The 24354-nt window shown below is 38.0% G+C and overlaps 1 protein-coding gene across 2 annotated transcripts in view; it reads left to right on the top strand.

The window, feature by feature from the left end:
• Positions 1-24354, top strand: part of ERO1A (endoplasmic reticulum oxidoreductase 1 alpha) — a 47508-nt gene that overhangs the window by 3959 nt on the left and 19195 nt on the right. For both annotated transcript variants that reach the window (XM_040477147.1, XM_040477146.1), the window contains exons 2-6: positions 6709-6828; positions 7578-7661; positions 11144-11182; positions 19562-19638; positions 19742-19815. In XM_040477147.1, the coding sequence (XP_040333081.1) occupies positions 6709-6828; positions 7578-7661; positions 11144-11182; positions 19562-19638; positions 19742-19815 (394 nt within the window). The remainder of the gene's footprint in view (positions 1-6708; positions 6829-7577; positions 7662-11143; positions 11183-19561; positions 19639-19741; positions 19816-24354) is intronic.

Here is a 24354-nt window from a genome sequence, read left to right as displayed (position 1 = left end):
ACATCAAATCCTACTAAAACCATTTTCACTGTATGTTGTAAGTGCTTTTGATAGCAGTGCTTCTGTGTTAGTTGCTGCAAATAAGTGATAGATTGCCTTGTGATAGATTACAAGATAGACTTGTAAATCTTCCTTATATACAGCTTCCCACTTTTTATTTTATCATTCTATTTAAATTTTTTTTCATTTTTGCACAGAAAATTGGCCTTTTCCTCCCCTTTTGGTATACAAGCCTGTAACAGTTTGTGTAAAGAACCCCATGATCATGACCTACCCTTTCTTTAAACCAAAATAATATTTGTATTGTTGCAATAGGTATGAGCTTCAAGTAAATGAAGATTCTTTTTTTTTTTTTTCCAACGTTTATTTATTTTTGGGACAGAGAGAGACAGAGCATGAGCGGGGGAGGGGCAGAGAGAGAGGGAGACACAAAATCGGAAACAGGCTCCAGGCTCTGAGCCATCAGCCCAGAGCCTGACGCGGGGCTCGAACTCACGGACCACAAGATCGTGACCTGGCTGAAGTCGGACGCTTAACCGACTGCGCCACCCAGGCGCCCCGTAAATGAAGATTCTTAAAAAAATTTTTTTTAATGTTTATTTACTTTTGAGAGAGAGAGAGGGAGAGACAGAATCTGAAGCAGGCTCCAGGCTCTGAGCTGTCAGCACAGAGTCTGATGTGGGCCTCGAACCCACGAGCTGTGGTATCATGACCTGAACTGAAGTCAGATGCTCAACTGACTGAGCCACCCAGGCACCCCATGAATGAAGATTCTTCAGACAAGATTTCTTGTTTTCCTTTTGACAGAATTTCTTATTTCCTTTTCCCCATTATGCACCATTAGAGAGAATGAATGTAACAGAACTTTAGTCTCAATTCTGGAATCCCAGGATTAAGAAGTAAACTCAGAAGAAATATTGAAGCCCAGATATGGAGGCAGTGTGGACATGTTTTTCATTTAAATTAATTAGAAATGAGTTTGTAAAACTCCCATGTAGTCCAAATGTTTTATTAATCATATTATGGCTAGTGCTAATAACACTCAGATCCACTTACTTATGAGTGTAGTAAATCTCTATCAGGCTAATGAAAGGGGAATAGTTCAGATCATCCAAAATGACTATTTCAAGATGGATTATTTTCATTTGGAGTGCATTGTAGATACACTTGCCTACATCTATTTCAGCAGATTTACCTGTCTAGTGTCTTATTTAGCTCAATTTCAAAAATAGTTTTTATTTGTTAGAGTGGCTAGGCCACAGAAGAGACACTTGGGAATATGTTGCATGGTAGGTGGAAATAAGCCTGGATTGAAACTTAGAGGGATCTTTGAAACAGGTTATACTGGAGAGATGTCCATTGTCTCTGAGTACTTATTGCCTTCCAGGCCTTTGTGAACAAAGCATGTGGAACAAAGCATGTGTCTCATTGGTTGCTATACGTTGGGTTATTTAACAACAATTTAAAGTTGTAAAGACGTAAGGCTTTAAAGCAGAAATAGCTCGTAGCATTCTGTGTCCTTGGAACCACCCAGTATAGAATCTTTGGTGTTTCCTTGTTTCCATTAACAGAGGTGTCTCTGTCAACATTCTTTGTTTTTTTGTTTTTTTAACTTTTGAAAAGTTTATTTAGAGAGAGCGAGAGAGAGTGTGTGCTAGAGAGCTGGGGAGGGCAGAGAGAGAGGGAGAGAGAGAATCCTAAGCAGGCTCCATGCTGTCAGCGAGTTTTATTAATTTAAGTAATCTCTACACCCAACATAGGGCTTGAACTCAGGACCCTGAGATCAAGAGTTCCAGGCTCTTCTGACTGAGCCAGCCAGACACCCCCATCAATTTTTTTCAATGAATAGTTTTCATGTTCTTTTTAATGGTCACAGAACACTCTAAAATTACGTACGACTAAAGGTCTTTGCCAAAAAAACCCACTTTGAGCACTTTTAAAGGGTATTTCATATTTCATACAAGTATGAGGAATATATTCTCAAAGTGCTTTGGAAAAAAATGATAGTCTGGTAGGACTAGAAGTTGTTGGCACAGAAGGAAACTATTTAGATTTTTTTTTTTTTTTGTTTTTTATTGTAAATTAAAGAGTACCTGTAAGCAGAAAATAGGGAGCAAGCAGGCCCATGTTATTTTCTTTTCTCTTGCCTTTTATATTTTGGTATTTGGTCCAAGCCAGTCAGAGTCCATGGAGAAAGTAATTGAGGCTACCTCTGCAGCTAACTTTTGGCTGTCTAGATCTATGTTCCAGTGGGGTGACAGATGTAAAAGTTTTGGAAAATTTTAGCTGCAAACCTGGCCTTTTTTTTCTTATCCATTAAAAAAAAAAATGTGAGTTGCTTTGGGGTAATCGTACGTCCACTTTCACCAGAAGCATTTAAGCAGTGGTAGGGTAATACTAACATTGGCATTTATATTATGTCATTTCATCTTGATATCAACTCTTTGAGATTGGAACTATTAGTATTGCTATATTGTGTTCACATGGGAAACTAAGGCTTAAGAGAGGTTAAAAAATTTGGGTATGTTTAAAATTGGTAAGTAGCAGAGATGGGATTCTACCCCAAGAAGGCTTGAGTCCAGGGCCTACGTGCTAGCCATTGTTATATATTGCCTCCTTCTTCAGAGTATATAGGAGGGGATTGTTGTGTGCTTGGGAGTTTGCAGTAGAAGGGCCTTCAAAAGCTTTTCAACTGGTAAGAGACTAGGACTTTAAGCCGGGTGACATTATGTCAGGCCTACCCTGGTCCTTATATCTACATTCCTCCGCAAGGGCCTTCTATTTGCCACCTATTAGTTTGGCTCCGTACCCAAGGCTGATTATCACCTAAAGCATGGATCAATGAGCTTCAACTTTTAGCATGCATCAGTCACTTTGTGCATGTGTGTGGTAGGGAGCACGGGGTGCATTTAAAAAAAAAATTCAGATTCTTGGGGTGCCTGGGTGGCTTAGTCAGTTAAGTGTCCGACTTCGGCTCAGGTCATAATCTCACGGTTTGTGAGTTAGAGCCCTGCATCTGGCTCTGTGCTGACAGCTCAGAGCCTGGAGCCTGCTTCAGATTCTGTGTCTCCCTCTCTCTGTCTCTGCCCCTCCCCTGCTCTCTCTCAAAAATAAATAAAAATTTAAAAAAGAATTAAAAAAAAATTCACATTCTTATGGTAGGGTCAGAATCTGTTTCAGTTTAGGAGATAGTGTGACAGTTATTTAAGCAGCCTTAGCACTTCCTGAAGCTGCCACACAGTTCACAGTACCAGGTCATCCTTGTTCCAGATCAATGTCCATCTTTTGGTTTAGGTACTAAGACTGCTTTGTTTTCCAAGATTCTGCCCTGGGTCTGTTAATTGCATTTCTTCCTTAATCTTTTCTTGAGACTCTATTCCTGTAACATGCCTGGTTCTCTAGTCTCTAGAACTGGACCTGGCATCATGCCTGCCAACCTTTCTTCCGGTGATCAGGTTCTGCCTGTTGGCAGGCTTATCTGAACTGTCACATCGCTTTGGTTTCCAAGTATCTTCCTGCCTCTCCTTTGCTGGGCCTTCTCCATCTATTGAAATTCCTCCATCCCTGCCCTACCTCCTTAGCTGCTCTGCTACCTTTTGTTGTAGTTGGAAATACCTCCTGCTCAATTTCGTAGGTAAAGGTCAGAGGGTTTCCAATCTACCATTGTCCTGTCTTCCCTCTTCGGGATCTCTGGGCCAAAGCCATCTCTGCGGTGAATGCACCTTGCATTCCTTTATGGTTTGTGGCTTCTTCTAGCTTCCTTTGTAGTTAAGGTATAGATTGGTAAAATGTTGGATGTGATGGGTTATTTGCCTTCGCTGCTTGCTTCCCTTGCTCTGAGTGCATTCCTACCACTTGGGCCTGTGTAGTCTGGAGCACAGAGCAACTACCATAGATGATGTGAGGTACCTAGTCATCATCAGACTGTGATGCTGGTCTCCAGGGAATGACAGTGACAGTAGACAGCATCCATTCATTCATTCATTCACACATCCACTTCACAAATAAAAATTGAGCATCTAGTGTGTGCTTCCTACAAGTACAGTGCTGAAGACTGGCAACACAAAATGAACAAACATGATTTGCTCTCAAGGATTGTAAACTCTAGAGGGAGGAAGTGAACTATATAAATTCAAAGGAGTGAGGTAATCCTTATGTAGGAGTATGTGGAGTGCCATGGGAGCACATAGGAGACAGTTAACCCAGCAGGGGATGAGTGGTACCCCAGGGGTAGCTTTCCAAAAGAGGTGATGCCTGAACTTGAGTTTCAAAGATAGATTTTTACCTTAAAAATGAATTACTTCAGGGGAAAAATTAATTGCTTCAAAACCATTCTCTTGTGTGTGTGTGTGGTTTTGGTTTTTTTTTTTTTTTTTTTTTTTTTATGTGCTTGTTTCTTTTTTGTGACCTACTGTCCCTATCAGGCATGTGTCCCTTTGGCGTTTGTAGTCTCTGTGCCTGTTATTTCTTTGTGTAATAATTTGTATCCAAGAGGAAAAAGTAGCTATTTTATGTCCTTAGAAGTTCTGCTTTTAAGGCTCAAAAGAAAGGTGAAAAGTCAAATCATCTAGATTAGAAGCACTTCTGTTTTTGGGTGACTGAATGGCTCAGTCGGTTAAGCGTCCAACTTCGGCTCAGGGCATGATCTCACAGCTTGAGAGTTGGAGCCCCCATGTCGGGCTTTGTGCTGACAGCTGGAGCCTGGAGCCTGTTTCAGAGTCTGTGTGTCCCCTTCTCTCTGCCCCTCCCATGCTTATGCTCTGTCTCTCTGTGTCTCTCAATAATAAACATTAAAAAAATTTTTTTTAATTAAAAAAAAAAGCACTTTTGTGGTATCCCAAATTAGGACCTGAAGATTTTTGTATACTCAAGAGAATTTTTAGCAGGAAACAAGGACAAATTTGCATATGAAATGAAAATAAGTAGTTATTGCAGTAAAAAAATATGTAGATCAGATTTCTAGAACCTGCATTAGTCCAAAACAAATGAGACTACACAAATTGGGACAAAATCTTAGTTCTTAAATATTGCTGTCAGTATCCAAAGTATTATCTCTCATCTTCCAAAAGTATTTACTTTTAGGTAAAAATTTTGCATTCCTGTTTTGTGACATTCTAAAATTAAAAATAGGGTAGGATTTTACATATTCCAACAGGAAAACACCTACATTCAGTATTTTAGTAAAGTATTTGCTTCCTTACCAGTAAATTAAAAAAATTTTTTTTGACAGTAAGTCTCTCTGAAATATAATCGAAAGTAGTTTGTAAAGCAAGTATGCAGACCAAAGTATGATAAGGATCTCTTTTCTACAGCATGCCCTATATTAAAAAAAAATGAAAACAATCTAGTTACTGTTCTTAAATCATATTTGTTACTTACAATGTTAGCAATGTTAAATTAATTCTGTTAGATGTTTGCCCAGCCCCAAACAAACATCTAAGACTTTTAGCTTCACTTTTTTTTTTTTTTTTTTACTTTCTATAATTTATTTTTTATAATTTACATCCAAGTTAGCACATGTTGCAACAATGATTTCAGGAGTAGATTCCTTAAGCCCCTTACCCATTTAGCCCATCTCCCCTCCCACAACCCCTCCAGCAACACTCTGTTTGTTCTCTATATTTAAGAGTCTCTTATTTTTGTCTCCCTCCCTGTTTTTATATTATTTTTGCTTCCCTTCCCTTCTGTTCATCTGTTTTGTATCTTAAAGTCCTCATATGAGTAAAGTCATATGATATTTGTCTTTCTCTGACTAACTAATTTCACTTAGCATAATGCCCTTAGTTTCACTTCTGATAACATTGTCTGATCGTAATTACCATTAAGATATTAGTTTTAAGCATTTGAAGATCAGAATTGGCTTAGTGGTCAATTTGCTGTCTCCGTGCTGCTAATGATAAGTGATTTCTAAGCACCGTTTCAAACCTGGACAAATAAACTGTCATGGACTAGTATTTGAGAGTTGGTAAATCCTTATAATGAATTATTGTTTATCTTATAAATTCAGTATCACTTCTTTTTATACGTTCACCAAGCATGTCCCCTACCTATACATCCTGTAGGAAACTTAATAGGGAATACAGAGACAGTTGAATCCTGGGAATATGGAGTCTCAGGAAGGCCAAGGATAGGAATGCAACTGAGCTTCAAGGAAGTTGGGTGGAAGTAGGAGTTGGAAAACCCCAGGGAATCCATGTATCAGATATTTTCTGTTTCCTGTCTCTGCTTCATTGTGTATCTTTAAAAATCTTTCCTCTCTTTTGCTGACTGGCTCGTGTGCTGCTCAGTTCACATGATGGAATATGGTCTGAGTTTATTTGCTTTAGTGGTCAAGCTGCAGGGAGAGAGATCTCTTCTTATTCTCAAGTCCAGATTCCTGGAGCAGGGACCAAGACCTGGTTTGGGTTAGATACTGACCCCTGGTCAGGTCTGGGGCAGGGTTACAAAGTGGCTGTAGGGGACCAACTCTGCCTATGTGTGTGTGTGCACGCGTGTGTGATGAGCTCAGTGTACCCTCCAAAAGGTATGCACCGCATTCTTCTAGGTGTATAAGCAAGAGCAATAGCATTGTTAGATTACTGTCATGTCTCATCTCAGAAAATCATGAGGAGGGAAGATAAGAGTTGCTTGAGTCCTAACCTTGTCAGGAAAAAGAACCCTGTTGCCACTAAGGTATTTTGATGTATTGTTTTATTTTCTTTGTAACAGGTTAGCGGTTACTTGGATGATTGTACCTGTGATGTTGAAACCATTGATAGATTTAATAACTACAGGCTTTTCCCAAGACTACAAAAACTTCTTGAAAGTGACTACTTTAGATATTACAAGGTATTTTTATTTTTAATTTTTTTGTATAAGAATACTTAAAGTTTAAATGGATAATTGTATTTTCTTAGGAATTCCTGAACTTCAAAATTGTGGCCATTATTTAAAATTCAGTTCACAAGAGTGAACAGTGTGGTTCTGAAACCATCCATTAGATACTTTCAATTTCAACAACTGGGTTTTGCACTCTGGAGTTAGAAACTTGTTGGTTAACTTGAAGTCAGAACCTAAACTATTATATTGTTACCAAAATTGCCAATGCATACTTTCCCCAAATACTGGCTTGACTCCAGTTAATTAAAATAACTACATTTTTTTTGAGAAGCGTGACTTTGTTCTGACCTGTATTATTTTAACTAGTCACTGTTGATATTTTATCTTGAGATATCTACTTAAAGGGTTTAGAATATCTGATCATTGGAATATGTAGTTATCGAATGAGTTCAACAGTTGCCTGTTACTGGCTTAAAAAAAGTATCAGCTGAGCAGTGATGATACGAGCTACTTTGGCTCCTAGTTCCCATCTTCAGGATCTGTTTAGTACCAGTCTGTGTGTTTCTAACCAAGTCTACCAGTTTACTTAACACAAGTTACACATTGGTACGATCGCTGGAACTTGGCAACCTGTAAGTGAAGAAAAGGAATAATTGCAGCTGATAGCGTGACCAGGTTATCACATCATAATTCAACACCTGTTGAATAATAATCTCAAGATTCTTACTCTTGTAACTTTTTCTGTTGTTATCCTATAGGTAAACCTGAAGAGGCCGTGTCCTTTCTGGAACGATATCAACCAGTGTGGTCGGAGAGACTGTGCTGTCAAGCCGTGTCACTCGGTAAGAACCAAGTATACATGTGACAACTGTTACACCTTTTTGCAAATAACTGCAATGTTTTAAAAAGGGGGCAATACAGGGGCGCCTGGGTGGCTTGGTCAGTTGAGCGTCCGATTTCGGCTCAGGTCATGATCTCACGGCCCGTGAGTTCGAGCCCCGCGTCGGGCTCTGTGCTGACCGCTCACAGCCTGCAGCCTGTTTCAGATTCTGTGTCTCCCTCTCTCTCTGCCCCTCCCCTGTTCATGCTCTGTCTCTCTCTGTCTCAAAAATAAATAAACGTTGAAAAAAAAAATTAAAAAAAAAAGGGGGGGGCAATACAACTAAAATTACTTTTTAATCCTTAGGTTAAATATAATGTTGTTTAATATTTACATATTAAAAAACCTCAACTTACCAATATAAAACCTATTTTGAATTATTCTTTCGTAATAATCCTTTGACTTACTGGTGAGATTAATAGGATGTTTGTTTTTCTTCTTACATCTTACCCAAAGGTGTGTTTATAGTATAACAGAATGAAATTAATTGGCGGGTAAACAAACTCCCTTCCTTCTTCATGGTGTATTGTTTTCCTTGGGTGGGGAGTGGATGAACAAAACACCTGGTGTTGCTTAAGAATTCTCAGTGTATTAGGGGTGCTTGGGTGGCTTAGTCGGTTAAGCCTCTGACTCTTGATTTTGGCCCAAGTCGTGATCTCATGGTTTGTGGGCTCAAGCCCCACATTGTGCCCCACACTGATGGGCATGGAGCCTGTTTGGGGATTCTTTCTCCCTCTTCCCTGTTCATGTGGGCTCTCTCTCTCTCAAAATAAATGAACTTAAAAAAAAAAAAGGAATTCTCAGAGCATTAAAATATGAAGTATTCTACTCTGGGAGCAGAGAATTTTACACTTTCCATGAAGCCTTTTTTTTTTCATTTTTAAAGCATATATTTCTATTTTTTTATTGTGATAAAATATACATAACATAAAATTTACCATTTTAACCATTTTAAGTGCACAGTTCAGTGGCATTAAGTACATTCCCACTGTTGTGCAACCGTCACCACCATCCACGTGCAGATCCTTTTCATCCTTACAAACTGAAACTGCGTGTTCATTGAACAATGACTCCCTATTCCCCCGTCCCTCTAGCCCCTGGCAAACACTATTCTACTTTCTTTCTTTATGAATTTGACTATTCTAGGTACGTCAGATAAGGAGAATTATTACACAGTGTGTTCTTTTGTGTCTGGCTTGTTTCACTTAACCTAATGTTTTCAAGTTTTATCCATAGTACCATGTATACATGGTATTTGAATTTTATTCCTTTTTAAGGCTGAATAATATTGCATTGTTATGCATCTGCATTTCATTTATCCATTCTCTTGATTCACTTTTGGGTTATTCCTGTCTTTTGGCTATTGTGCATAATGCTGTTTGGGATATGGGTGCACAAGTATCTGTTTGCATTCCTTTTTTTTTTTTCTTGGATAACAGTATTTATTTATTTGAAATACTCTGCAGCTCATTTTATTTTATTTTATTTTAATTTTTTAATTTACATCCAAATTAGTTGGCATATAGTGCAACAATGATTTCGGGAGTAGATTCCTAAATGCCTCTTACCCATTTAGCCCATCCCCCCTCCCACAATCCCTCCAGTAACCCTCTGTTTGTTCTCCATGTTTAAGACTCTCTTATGTTTTGCCCCCCTCCCTGTCTTTATATTATTTTTGCTTCCCTTCTCTTGTGTTCAACTGTCCTGTGTCTTCAAGTCCTCATATGAGTGAAGTCATATATTTGTCTTTGACTGACTATGTTTGCATTCCTAATTTCAGTTCTTTTGGGGATGCACCCAAGGTTAGAATTGCTGGATCATTTAGTAAATCTGTGTTTAATTTTTTGAGGAACACCATGCCTTCTGCCACAGTAGCTGTACCATTTTACATCCCACCAGCAATGTACAAGGCTTCCAATTTCTCCATATCCTCACTAATACTTGCCATTTTCTATTTTCTGGATAATAGCCATCCTAATGGGTGTGAAGTGATGCTATATTTTTGAGTGGTTTATTTTTATATGTGCAAATAAGATATTGCTATATAACCTATCTGGCATATGGAATTAAAGCAAATGTAAAATATTATTTATGGGTCTTTTATCGTTAGATAATTAAGAATCATGTTTTTAGTATATTCTCAGACAAAACTTTTTGAAAATGGATGGATTAATTTGTGAAACCATTTCTGTTACGATAATATCATTAAAGTGATATTGTCAATTTAAATGTTTTGTTTTATTTCCCGAAGTTCTAGTATTTATATTTAGTAATAGGAAACATTGGTTGGGGAAATTCAAGTTTACCAATAACTTATTTATATGGCTTATTAAGCATGCTCAAAATATGGTAGACACTTAATAAAGGCATTTAATTGCACTTACACATTAAATGGGCTATATTAACATTGGTCAGAAAAAGCAACTGGTTTTAGTTACTGAAAATTTGAATCTTTTTTAAAGCAATTTTTAAAAACACTTTATTTTTTTATTTTATTTTGTTTTTCATCTTTATTTTTTGAGAGAGAGCGCACAAGTGGAGGGGGCAAAGGGAGAAAATCTCAAGCAGGGTCTGCACTCAGAGCAGAGCCCAACACAGGGCTCAACCGGTTAAGCGTCTGACCCTTGATTTCAGCTCAGGTCACCTGAGCTCAGGTCACCTGAGCTGAAATCAAGGGTCAGACGCTTAACCAACCGTGCCGCTCAGATGCCTCCTAAACAATTCTGTTTAAAAATAATCTCAAACATTGGGGTACAAGTGCCCCTATGCATGGAAGAAGCCTAAATGTCCATAAACTGATGAATGGATAAAGAAATTGTGGTTTATATACACAATGGAGTACTACGTGGCAATTAGAAAGAATGAAATATGGCCCTTTGTAGCAACGTGGATGGAACTGGAGAGTGTGATGCTAAGTGAAATAAGCCATACAGAGAAAGACAGATACCATATGTGTTCACTCTTATGTGGATCCTGAGAAACTTAACAGAAACCCATGGGGGAGGGGAAGGAAAAAAAAAAAAAGAGGTTAGAGTGGGAGAGAGCCAAAGCATAAGAGACTCTTAAAAACTGAGAACAAACTGAGGGTTGATGGGGGGGTGGGGGGGAGGGAAGGTGATGGGCATTGAAGAGGGCATCTTTTGCGATGAACACTGGGTGTTGCATGGAAACCAACTTGACAATAAAGTTCATATATTAAAAATAAATAAATAAAAATAAAAATAATCTCAAAGCAGCACCTGGTTGGCTCAGTTGGAAGAGCATGCAACTCTTGATCCTGGGGTCATGAGTTCAAGCCCCACATTAGGTGTAGAGATTACTTTAAATAAATAAATAAGGTAAACTTAAATAAATAAAAATAATCTCATAAATCATAGAAACTTAAATTTTTTTTTCAGAAGATAGACTAAATGTCATACAAAAGCATTTTTTTTTATTTTTCAGGATGAAGTTCCTGATGGAATTAAATCGGCAAGCTACAAGGTATGTACATACACTTACTAATGTGTCTAGTATCTTAACAGAAAACTCATAAAATTCATTTTTATGAATGACCCTACTTCTCTGTTGTCCTTCACAGTAAAACCCATTAGGAGTCATTTATACTCAATGGCTCTAATTCCTTATTTTTTCTTTTGTTCAGCCTTTTATTATAGAAAACATGAGAGATAAATAAAGAGCTTCAGTAGTTAGTGTATGGCCAATCTTGTTTCATCTGTACCTTGCACTCCATTTTCCCAATTATTTTTAAAGACATTCACAGAAAAATCGCTCTGTTTACAAAAGTTTCATAGACATTTTTTTTTTTTAATTTTTTTTTTTCAACATTTTTATTTTTGGGATAGAGAGAGACAGAGCATGAACGGGGGAGGGGCAGAGAGAGAGGGAGACACAGAATCAGAAACAGGCTCCAGGCTCTGAGCCATCAGCCCAGAGCCTGACGCGGGGCTCGAACTCCCGGACCGCGAGATCGTGACCTGGCTGAAGTCGGACGCTTAACCGACTGCGCCACCCAGGCGCCCCGACATTTTTAAGATAAAAAAAATACTTACAAAAATATAACCACTGTCAGGGTTCAGATTTGTCTACTTGTTTCATAATAATTTGTTTGTTTGAAACAGGATTCAAACATATTTCACACATTGCGTTTGGTTCCTGTGTCTCTTAGGTCTCTTTCTCTCTCTTTTGTTTTTTTATAAATTAAAAAATATATATTTATTTATTTATTTTGAGAGAGAGAGAGTGCGAGCTGGGGAGGAGCAGAGAGAGAGGGAGAGAGAGAATCCCAAGCAGGCTCCGTGCTCAGTGTGGAGCCCAATGTGAGGCTTGATCCTACGACCCTGGGATCATGACCTGAGCCGAAATCAAGAGTCAGACACTTAACTGACTGAGCTACCCAGGCACCTCCCAATCTCTTTTTTACTTTTTATTTTTATTTATTTATTTATTTATTTATTTATTTTAATTTTTTTTTTCAACATTTATTTATTTTTGGGACAGAGAGAGACAGAGCATGAACGGGGGAGGAGCAGAGAGAGAGGGAGACACAGAATCGGAAACAGGCTCCAGGCTCTGAGCCATCAGCCCAGAGCCTGATGCGGGGCTCGAACTCACGGACCGCGAGATCGTGACCTGGCTGAAGTCGGACGCTTAACCGACTGCGCCACCCAGGCGCCCCCCAATCTCTTTTTTTTTTTTTTTTAATTTTTTTTTTTTTTTAACATTTATTTATTTCTGAGACAGAGAGAGAGACAGAGCATGAACGGGGGAGGGGCAGAGAGAGAGGGAGACACAGAATCGGAAGCAGGCTCCAGGCTCTGAGCCATCAGACCAGAGCCCGACGCGGGGCTCGAACCCACGGACCGCGAGATCGTGACCCGGCCGAAGTCGGACGCTTAACCGACTGCGCCACCCAGGCGCCCCCCCAATCTCTTTTTTGTATTGATTTTAAAAGTATTTTTACCTTTATAAATAAAAGTATTGATTTTATAATACTTTTAGATTTACAGAAAAATTGTGATGATAATATAGTTCCCATATACCCCATTCCAGTTTCATCTGTAATTAACATCTTACATTATTATGATCCATTTGTTATAATTAATGAATCAATATTGATATCACTCAAGTCCATACTTTGTTCAGATTTCTACCTAATGTCCTTTTTCTGTTCAGGATCCCATCTAGGATACCACATTATATTTAAAGTCATGTTTCCTTAGTCTTCTCGTAGCTGTGACAGGTTCTCAAACTTCCCTTGTTTTTGATAAGGTGTTTAGAGAAATACTTGTCAGGTATTTTGTAGAATGTCCATAAATTGGGATTTGTCTGATGTTTTTGTCATGATTACACTGGGGTTATGTGTTTTGGGGAGGAAGACTACAGAGTTAAAGTGCCATTTTCATCACATGGCATCAAGGTACATAGTATCAACATGACTCATTACTGTTAATGTTAACCTTGATCACCTGACTGACATAATTTTTGTCAGGTTTTCTCCACTGTAGATTTACTATTTTCTTCCCTTTCCACACTGCATTCTTTGGAGGGAGCTCACTGTGCACAGCCCATACTTCAGGAGGGCTCTATCTTCTTAAGGATATAAATTGGAATTTTCAGTATGGGAGATTTATATCTCCCTCCGTTTACTTATTTTTTCAATCATGTATTTATATCATGAGATGTTTATTTTGTACTTTGGATTATAATCAGGTATGACTTTATTTTACTGTTCAAATCATTCTGTTCTGGCCATTGGGAGCTGTTTCAGTTGTTCCTGTGTCCCTTTAACATACTCCCATCATTGTGGTTTTTCTCTTTTTTTAGCACTTCCTTATTTTCTGGTACTGCTTGTATGTTTCTGTCTCTTAAATGTCTTTCAATCCATGTCCATTCCTCTCCCTCTTTTTTGGTAATAAGGCTTTTCAGATTCATTTTCTGATTATATATTGATTAGAGTTGCTGTGTACTTACTATTACATCATATCAGAAGACACATAATGTCTGGTTTTCTTTTTTTATGATGTTAAGATCTATCATTGGGTTCATTATGTATCTGTTAGAAAGTTACCCACTAGCTTTTTACCTGAAAGTTTCATTAGCCGCTTTGATGATTATTACTTGTTGCATTCTTTCATTAGGGGTTTGAAAATGTTGATATTCTAATTATATCATCCTTTTTTTTTTTTTTTTGAATAATTTATTGTCAAGACAGCTAATATATAGTGTATAGAGTGTAGTCTTGGCTTCGGGAGTAGATTCTTGTGATTCATTACTTACATACCACACCCACTGTTCATCCCAGCAAGTGCCCTCCTCGATGCCCATCACCCATTTTCCCTGCCCCCCCAAACCCCCACCCCCATTAACTCTCAGTTTGTTTTCTGTATTTAAGAGTCTCTTATGGTTTGCCTCCCTCCCTATCTACTTGTGACTTATTTTTCCTTCCCTTCCCCTTTGGTCTTCTGTTAAGTTTCTCAAATTCCACATATGACTGAAAACATATTTTTATCATTCTTTCCATACTTCTTATCTGTTTTTATTCTATAAAACCATTTCTTGTCAACTATTTGGATGCCCTGAAATACAGTTTATGCAGGGCACACAGTATAAATGCTTTATTCTTTTCCTTTGCTTACCAGTTTTCAGAATAATTATGAGTTTGGTGCTCTAGCATCTCCAGAGATGACCAATATGATTTTTATTTTTCAGTGTTATTATGAACTTTGGAGTTTTGACATATTTAATGTACTGGACTCTTTTGTAGTCATTTTTTATTATTCCTTTTGATGCTTGAGTTTTTCCATCTTTGGTCACTAGATGCTCCTTCAAGTAAGTGACCATGGCCTTTGAGATGATCTCAGTAGTCTTAGTAGACTTTTTTTCCCCCTTTTTTAAATGTTTATTTATTTATTTAGAGAGAGAGAAAGAGGAAAAGAGGGCAGGTGTGGGGCAGAGAGAGAGAGAGACACAGAGAGAGACAGAGAGAGAGAGAGAGAATCCCAAAGACTCCACACTTAGAGCCCAAACCAGACCCCAGATTTCACGAACAGTGAGATATGACCTGAGCCAAAATCAAGAATCGGTTGCTTAACCAATTGAGCCACCCCAGGCGCCCCTAGAATTTTTGCTTTCTATTATGAAAAGATCTTCTAGGCTTATTTTGCATTTTTCTCACTCTGAGCTTGGAGTTAACCTTTTTTCTATTAACGTTTTTTTTCTAAATAGTCCTGGTTCTTTTAGGGGGAAATGGTGTTTAGAGATTATAATCTGGTTCCTAGGGGTGCTAAATGTTACTGGGTTATTATTGTCTCAAGGCCTATTTTGGTAGGAAGAATTCAATTTGTGATTACAAAGCTTTAAAATATATCCAGAATCTTAACAATATTTATTGCTACTGCTGTATTTAAAGATGTCATCATTTTTGCCTGGATTATTGTAGTAACCTCTTAAATGGTCTGCCTGCTCTACCCTCCTTGCATCTGTATAGCCTCTTCGGAAGACAGCAGCCAGAGTGATTTTTTTTTTTTTTTTTTTTTAAGAATTCAGATAGTATCTCTCCTCTGTTTAAAATTCTCTCATGTGTTCCATCTCTCTTGGAGTAAAATCCAAAGCACTTAGAGAGTAACAAGAGTACATCAAGGGACCGTATGCCAAGGTTTGCCTGAGGCAGGACTGGTTTATGCCTGTTGTTCTGAATTCTGTATGATGGTTCTCAAATGTTTATTTTTGAGAGAGGGAGGGAGAGAGAGAAAGACAACGTGAGTGGGGGCGGGGCAGAGAGAGAGAGAGAGAGAGAGAAGAAGACAGAGGATCTGAAGCAGGCTCCAGGCTCTGTGCTGACAGCAGAGAGCCCCATGCGAAGCTTGAACTCAAACTGTGAGTTCATGACCTGAGCCGAAGTCAGACGCTTAACTGACTGAGCTACCCAGGTGCCCCAGCATCCTGAATGATTTATCATTTGTCCTGAGTTTTAAACTTTTTAAACAAAATATTAATAGTTGCATTAAAACAAGTTAAGGTGGGGGCGCCTGGGTGGCTCAGTTGGTCAAGCGTCCGACTTCGGCTCAGGTCATGATCTCATGGCTCGTGGGTTCAAGCCCCGCGTCAGGCTCTGTGCTGACAGCTCGGAGCCTGGAGCCTGCTTCATGTTCTGTGTCTCCCTCTCTGCCCCTCCCCCGCTCATGCTGTCTCTCTCTGTCTTTCAGAAATAAACATTAAAAAAAATTAAAATAAGTTAAGATCAATTTAATTGACCAAATACTTTGTATTTCTGGTTTCCTTTGTTGTCTCCTCTGAGATGTACGTACACTAAAGAGTTCTTACTTTAATATCAAGTTGACCAATAATAATTTGTGCCTCCTTTCCTGACCTTCCCTAAATGTAAATAAATGATTTTTCAAGGACAGTATACAGGGTGATAAAATACCTGCTGATAAAACAATTCCAGGCAGACACAATTCTGGGGGCAACTAACTCCTTACAGTCTTGGGAAGTGGAAGGAACGGCATCGACATTCTGCCCTGCTGGTCTCTCGGAGTTATCAGCCAATTGTGCTGTGTCCTGATACATCCCAAGCTGCCAGGCTGCCATTTGACTTGTCAGTGGGAAACCTGGCAAATTATAGGTCAGGTTTATTTAAAATATATATGGGAAATAGTGGGTGAGCAATCCTGCATAGAGAGAGTAGTCTTCCACTTCCTATAGTGGTTTTATATTTTTTTTGTAAAGTGCATATCGACAACATAATATTTTTACTATTTAGTAATCAAAAATTTCACAATGAATCCTTTTGGCTGAAATAACTAGAAAGAAATAAAGAAGTACATGCTTAAGGAAGAAGTATTAAATTTCGATTTCTCACCACAGTTGATGATGACATATAACTTGCACAAAAGGTCATCATTTACCATCCGCAAGGGGCATAGAAATATCTGTGACCACATAAACACCAGAACACACAAATCTCCTGACAAAGCCAAAGCACCTACTTTGTAAATTACTAGTTGTAAATTACTCGTTATGTCTAAAAATAATAACTTAACATGTGCAGCTATAGTGGTGCATTTACATATCATTCTGGTATACGTGGTTTTTCATGTAGACTAAATTATTGTTCTGAATTAAAATTTTTAATATGTATGTTACTGTGAAAATTTTTATATATCCAGCAAAGCCGAAGGAATTTTCGTGTGAACACTCATACCCATCACCTGGATTTGTATCATTAACATTGTAAACTTACGTTTCTCACATATGTATCTGTCTATCCTTCTAGTTATCCATTAAAAAAATCTTATTTTTTAGATGCATTTCAAAGTAAATTGCAAGCATCAGTACACATTACCCTAAATATGTCATCGTCTTTCTCTCTCTCTCTCTCTCTATATATATATGTATATAACACACATGTATATACATGCCACCCAACTAGAAGTATATCATTAGAGTCTAATGTTTGCTTTAATTTTTATAAAATTAACATGGTGAGATGCACAAATTTTAAGTGTACATTTGCTAAATGCATATACCTGTGTAATTTAGGCTTCTATTATAATATAGAACATTACCATTACCTAGAAAGTTCCTTGGTACTCTGTGCTAGTCAATTTCTATTTTTTCCCTTAGGGGCAATCACTATTCTGCACTTTTTCACCATAGATTCTAAAGTAATTTCACTCATTTTTTTCTTTAAAGATTTTATTTTTAAGTAATTTCTACACCCAATATGGGGCTTGAACCCACAACCCCAAGATCAAGAGTCACATGTTCTACCAACTGAGCCAGCCAGGCACCCCAATTTTGCTCATTTTTTATTCCATGTTTTCTTGTTCACATAAAAAGAATAAAGTCATACCTGTTAATGTGTTGGCTCCAATGGCAGAACTTTGCACATAGTTAAATGATGCTATAGTCAGCTATTTCAAACAGAAAATCATCTAATTCAAAAGACTAATTTTTTGATGGACTCAGAACTTTTGGAAGTTCATTAAAAAAATTTTTTTTTAATGTTAATTCATTTTTGGAGAGAGAGAGCATTAACAAGAGAGGGGCAGAGAGAGAGGGAGACACAGAATCTGAAGCAGGCTCCAGTCTCTGAGCTGTCAGCACAGAGCCTGACACAGGGCTTGAACTCACGTACCATGAGATCATGACCTGAGCCTAAAGTTCGATGCTCAACTGAGCCACCCAGGTGCCCCAGGGAAGAGTCTCTTATTGATGGAATTCTTGTTTTTGGGGTGCCTGGGTGGCTTAGTTTGTTAAGTGTCTGACTCTTGGTTTCAGCTCAGGTTGTGATCTTGGGGTCTGTGAAATTGAGCCCCAGGTTTGTTTCCACACTGACAGCACAGAGCTCGCCTGGGATTCTCTCTCTCTCCCCCTCCCTGCTGTTTCAAATCCTCTGTCCCCCTCTCTCTCTGCCACTCGCCCGCTTGTGTGTGCTCGCTCTCAAAATAAACAAAAAAACATGAAAAATTTAAAAAAAGAAACTCTTGTTTTGTTTTTAATTGGATAAATTCATATTCCTACTTGAAATGGGTGCCTCTGTTCATTTTTTATGTATTTTTAACTTTTTATCTTAAGCTAATTAACAGCTTATAGAAAATTTGCAGTATTAATAAAAGACATTTTGTGTACTTTACAGATTCACTAATTTTTAATATTTTGCCTCATTTGTGTTATCTTGTTTTTTCTATATGCATATTCTTATTTTCTGAACCATCCGAGAGTACATTGAACACATATCCCTTCACCCCTTAATACTTAATTGCATAAAAAGAATTTTATTTTTGAAAAGTGTTCAAATTGAGCTGTCTTACAAATCAACGAATGAAAAGAAACAAAGTCGTTATTCAGTAAATAAGTATTTCAAAAACGTATCATTTCAGTTATTTTAGGGTTCCCTTTTATCCTTGGAAGTATCATAGACTGGGCAGTCGTTTGCATGGTCATCCTAAGCAATAAGGGTCTGGTAGGCACCCAATAAATATTTGCTGATTGAATTTGTGACTTCTTCCTGTATGCCTTTCATCTCTGTGGTGGTGATGACTAGTATGTTGTGAAATCTTATGATCCACATTCACTTTTCCCTGTGCCACATACACTCCCAGCAGAATAGTGTGTGTGAGTGAGTGTGAGTGTGTGTGTGTGACTTAAATATTGAGAAGAAATGCGGTTGTTACAGAATGTATTTTAAACACCTGAAGATACAAGAATACTTTTTATAAGACGCAGGCTCCAGGGCATATGTAGAATCATATTTAGAGTTGAGACAGACCTACACCCACATCATCTGGTCTAACCACTTATTTATGGACGAGAAAACTGGTGCTTGCAATTAAGCCATTAGAACAGTGGGAGGTTGCCTTGCCCATTGTTCCTTCTACCTCAGAGATTTTCTTCGTGAACAGCTTGTAATGAGTTATCAGAACTATATTCTTTATTTTGTGACCATTATAGTAAATGTTTTCATCAACAAAAGCAAGAGGCAGAGCCTTTTACTTATTTTTTTTTAGCTTCGGGGGAAATGAGGGCTTAATTTTTTTCAGGGTTTTTTTTTTTTTTTTTTATTTTTTTTACAGGGGGGGGCGGGGGGGGGGGGGTGGGGGAGAATCTCAAGCAGGCTCCACGTTCACCACAGAGCCCGACATGGGGCTCAATCCCACAACCCCGGGATCATGACCTGAGCTGAAATCAAGAGCCAGTCGCTCAACTGACGGAGGCACCCAGGCACCCCTGTTTTTTTTTAAGTTTTGAAGCCACGGAAATGGTGCTAGGTATAAATGAAACTTAAATAACTTTGAACTTGAGAAAGTTTTAAAAACGCAGTAAATTGTAATCCATCTATTCCCCTTTTCCTTTTAGTATTCTGAGGTAGCCAATAATCTCATTGAAGAATGTGAGCAAGCTGAACGGCTTGGTGCTGTGGATGAATCACTGAGGTTTGATTTTTTTTTTTTTTTTTGCTTTAGTATTTTATATTTTTTTCTTGTGAAATATTAATTAAAAAAAAATGATAACACTACTTGTTTTCTTCATTTGAAGCGAGGAAACACAGAAGGCTGTGCTTCAGTGGACCAAGCATGATGACTCCTCAGACAGCTTCTGTGAAGCTGATGGTATAACGCTTTTTATCATGTGCATTTCGTTTCAAATTGTGCCTAAGGAAAGAAAAATCTTTTCGAATGGTTTTTAGAACTCAGTTTCTAAAGTTTGGCAGTTCCTCAAAAAACGAAAGGCAAAATTACCATATGACCTAATAATTCACCTCCTAAGTATATATCGAAAAAGACTAAAGACAGGGGAACAGATACTCATATGCCCATATTCATGGCAACATTATCCACAGCAGCCAAAAGGTAGAAACGACCCATGTATCCATCAACTAATGAATGGACAAACAGAATATAATAAATATATACAGTGGAATATCATTTGGCCATTAAAGAAAAAAATATTGATATGCGTTGCAACATGGATAAGCCTTGCAAATACTATGCTAAATGCAATAAGCCAGACACAAAAGGACAACTATCATGATTCTCTTTGCATAAAATATTTAAGCAAGTTGATAGAGTAACCAGAGGTTAGAAGCAGGGGAGAACGGAGTGTTATTGTGTAATGGTTATAGAATTTCTGTTGGGGGTCATAGAAAAGTTTAGAAACCGTTGGTGGTGATGGTTGCACAACTGTTAAACACGGCTGAAATGTAAGTTTTATGTTATACATGTTTTACCGAAGTTAAAAAAAAAAAAAAAGCAAAAAACACCTCCGTTTCTGGAAAAAAATTACCTCCTGAGTCTTACAGTTGTGCGTATCTCAGTAATATGTATATGTAATTTTTGTAATATACACAGGCATTTGGCATAAATAGCTCAAACGTAGAGATTGCAAAAACCTGCTTTTGTTGCACTGGCCTTGGATTGTTACATATTTACCTTAACGATGGTGTGCGTTAGTTTTGGGAAAGAGAAGAATGAACCATGAGTTGCTCTGAGGCATCTGGAGCTGGGCCAGAGTGCTGGTCGTGTTCATATCCAGGAGCCCTAGAACCTGTTGGCACCCTTTCATCAGATTTATGGATTCTCCTATTCTCCTGTTCCTAGTATCTTCCTTTTTCTAAGTTGAATGGTTAGCTTGTTAATTGGCTAAACAAAATCAAATCAGACTGAATTTCGATATCCTTCAGTGGCACTCTTTTGAAGCAGATTAATGATCTTTTGAAAGTCTTAGCAAAAAGAGTTGTACAGATCATTTTAATTGCAAGTGAGAGCTGAATCCTGCAATTCCCCCCAAAAAGAGGAAGGCAAAGGGAAAGTACTTATTTTTAACCTGGTGGTTTCACTTTGGAAGAAAAAAAAAAAAAAAAAGAAATGTATGCTTCCCCTACTCTAAAACATGACCATGTTCTGTCAGATAATATTTATAATCCTGTGTTCACAATTCAAAATCAGAAAGCTCTGAAAAATGAGTATTCCCCCCTTAAGTTTAGCACAGACTCATTTAGTGTGAATATTCACCTGTTTCACTACAGAAATATTTTTGGTGTTTGATTAAAAGTTGCTCCCTGGTCCCTGCTAGAGTAATACTACTCAGTATATGTTGCATATACTGTAATACTTTTCTAAAATCTGAAAAGTTCTGAATTCCAAAACACATTTGGCCCCAGGGATGTTGGATAAGGAGTTGTGGACTTACACCAAGGTTTAGACTAGTAAACTTAGGGAGATAAAATACTCTCTCAACCCCCTAATTTTACTGTCTTTTTCACAAAGATTCTTTGGCCTGAGTGTTACCGTGTGAGATAAAATTAAGCTTATAACATGCAGCACATTTTTTTAGACCTGCAGTGCTAGAGAACGAACAGTAACACTTTAACTTTGTTTACCATAGTTTCCTTTTGAGGCTACATGCTTATATTTGTGTAGCAAGGACTGAGAATCAATAATTCATTTGTTATCCGTGGACTTCTGTTATCTTGGATGAATCACTTGTCCATTTATATTTGTTTCTTCTGTTCAAGGAGGGTCAATATTAAAACAAAAAAGGATAGCTTTATAATGAAGAAATTATATAAATAGTAGGTAGAAGACAAAAGGTGTTGTATACATTTTAATTAGAAAGTTGAGCTTTTGTCATCTGGCAAAACATGGTTATTGTAACAAATATTTTTTATTAAAAAGATGAGGCAAGGGGCGCCTGGGTGGCGCAGTCGGTTAAGCGTCCGACTTCAGCCAGGTCACGATCTCACGGTCCGGGAGTTCGAGCCCTGCGTCAGGCTCTGGGCTGATGGCTCAGAGCCTGGAGCCTGTTTCCGATTCTGTGTCTCCCTCTCTCTCTGCCCCTCCCCCGTTCATGCTCTGTCTCTCTCTGTCCCAAAAATAAATAAACGTTGAAAAAAAAAAATTAAAAAAAAAAAAAAAAAGATGAGGCAAGATGAAGTATTTGCTGTAAGTAAAATTACCAATCACCTAATGTTTATGCCTAATTAGGCAGAATATTAAAAATTTAATAAATTTCTTGGTGATTAGTTTTCTGTCTTAAAGTACTAGATGCTGAGCCGTTATTTGTATATTTTAAAAATGAGAGTTTTTATGAATTTATTATAATTTGCTATATATACTGTGGCAATACTTTTAGTATTAGTTGAGATGAATAGAATATCTGTTCCTCAACTAGAGGAGTTCATGCAATTTTTTTTAAATGTTTACTTGGTTTGAGAGAGAGAGAGCACGAGCAAGTGTGAGTGGGAGAAGGGGAGAGAGAGAGGGAGAGAGAATCTCAAGCAGGCTCCACACCATCATCAGTGCAGAGCCTGATATGGGACTTGAACCCATGAATCATGAGATCATGACCTGAGCTGAAATCAAGAGTCAAACGCTTAACTTGACTGAGCCACCCAGACGCCCCTATGCAAATTTGTTTTTAAGTTTTTATTTCTACTTTTCCTAGTTATGTTAATTGCTACTTCTGCATGAAGTGTCAGTTATTTCTAGATGTTGTCACTGTGCTACTTCTAGAAGCAAAATTTCCTCTAATTTAGGTCTAGAGTATACTGTTAATTAGGATAAAACTAACCAAACTTAGTTTTATTTTTGTTTTTGTCATTGTGTTTTGTTTTAAAAAATTTTTTTTTCAGAGAGAGAGAGAACAGGAAGGAGGGGCAGAGGGAGAATCTTAAGCTCCATGCTCTACGTGGAGCCCAATGTGGGGCTTGATCCCATGACCCTGGGATCATGACCTAAGCCAAAATCAAGAGTTGGGCTCTCAACCTTCTGAGCCACCCAGGCGCATCTGTCATTGTGTTTTTAATAAGAAGTACATCCGTTGAGAGCTTGATGAACTTTCATACATACGCCTGTGTGCTCCGATTTTGTCATCTACTTTGGCTGCTTTGAGGCATTTTTGCCCACTTCTTCATTATTCGTTCACATTGTTACGCTTTATAAATGAATAAGGGGGGATGCCTGAGTGGCTCAGCCTGCTTAGGATTCTCTCTGCCTGTACCTCTTGCTCTCTCTCTCTCTCAAAAAAAATAAAACAATATAAATGAATAAGGTGTTGATGTATATTAAATAATTTCCCAAAGCCCCTGGAGAACCAGGGCCATTTTTTGCTTTCAAAGTTATAATACATTATACAAATTTATATGAGAACATACGAGAAACCAATATCCCACCAATTGTTTTTTAAGAGAGAGAGAGACAGCCTGTGCGTGCACATGAGTGGGGGAGGGGCAGAGGGAGAGAGAATCTTAAGCAGGATCCACACTCAGCTCAGAGCCCAACACAGGGCTTGATGTCACAACCGTGAGGTCATGATCTGAGCCGAAATCAAGAGTAGGACACTTAACCAACTGAGCCACCCAGGCGTCCCTGCCACCAATTTTTGTGTATTTTTCATTAGTGTCTAATTGCTTATCTTTTCATTTTATTAGATAGTCTTTGTACTTAACAATTTTGTTGATTGTATAATGGTCTGTTAAGATATGTCATAATACCACTAGCTAATATGTTTTATATTCTTACTGTTGTTCTAAGCTCTACACATAGAAACTTAAATCACAGTAGTGTATATCATCCCCATTTTATAAATGACGACACCAATGCCTAGAATATATGTAATTTGCCCTGAGTTCCACACTGAATAAGGAGTAGGGACTGGATTCTAACCCACACACTCTGGTTCCAGAGCCCAGGCTCTGCTCTGTTGGATGTTTCAGTTTGCTTCTGATTTTCCCTTTAATAAATAGTGCTGAGGCTAATACCCTGCTTATAATTTTTTGCATGTTTAGGATGATACCTTTGGGACAGCTTTGTAGTGGATCTCAATGGTGCTCGTGTTAAGAAGGAAGTTTTTGGCAACAAGCAGTGTATGGTAGTCATAATCTTCATTTACTTTAGTTACTGATGAATTGGTTGTGGTTGGGGGGGGGGGGGGGGGGGGTGGTGGAAATACACAGTATATTCTTTGACTGGATAGCTTATGAGAATTGAACTACCATATTTCTTCAATTCTAAAATTCACATATTCCTATTTTTCATCATTTTTAAAAGCAGGATGCTTTTGCAACTAGTGAGTACATTTAATGTGGCCATTTGTTCCTTCTCTCATCTCTTGTAAAAGGTTGTTTTTAAAGTCTGGATGCACTGTTACAT

This window comes from Herpailurus yagouaroundi, unplaced genomic scaffold (genome assembly GCF_014898765.1).
Source record: "Herpailurus yagouaroundi ecotype Mexico unplaced genomic scaffold, PumYag 141, whole genome shotgun sequence".
Taxonomy (NCBI): domain Eukaryota; kingdom Metazoa; phylum Chordata; class Mammalia; order Carnivora; family Felidae; genus Herpailurus; species Herpailurus yagouaroundi.
Note: the sequence above shows the minus strand (reverse complement) of the source record. Positions and strands in the feature narration are given on the sequence as shown.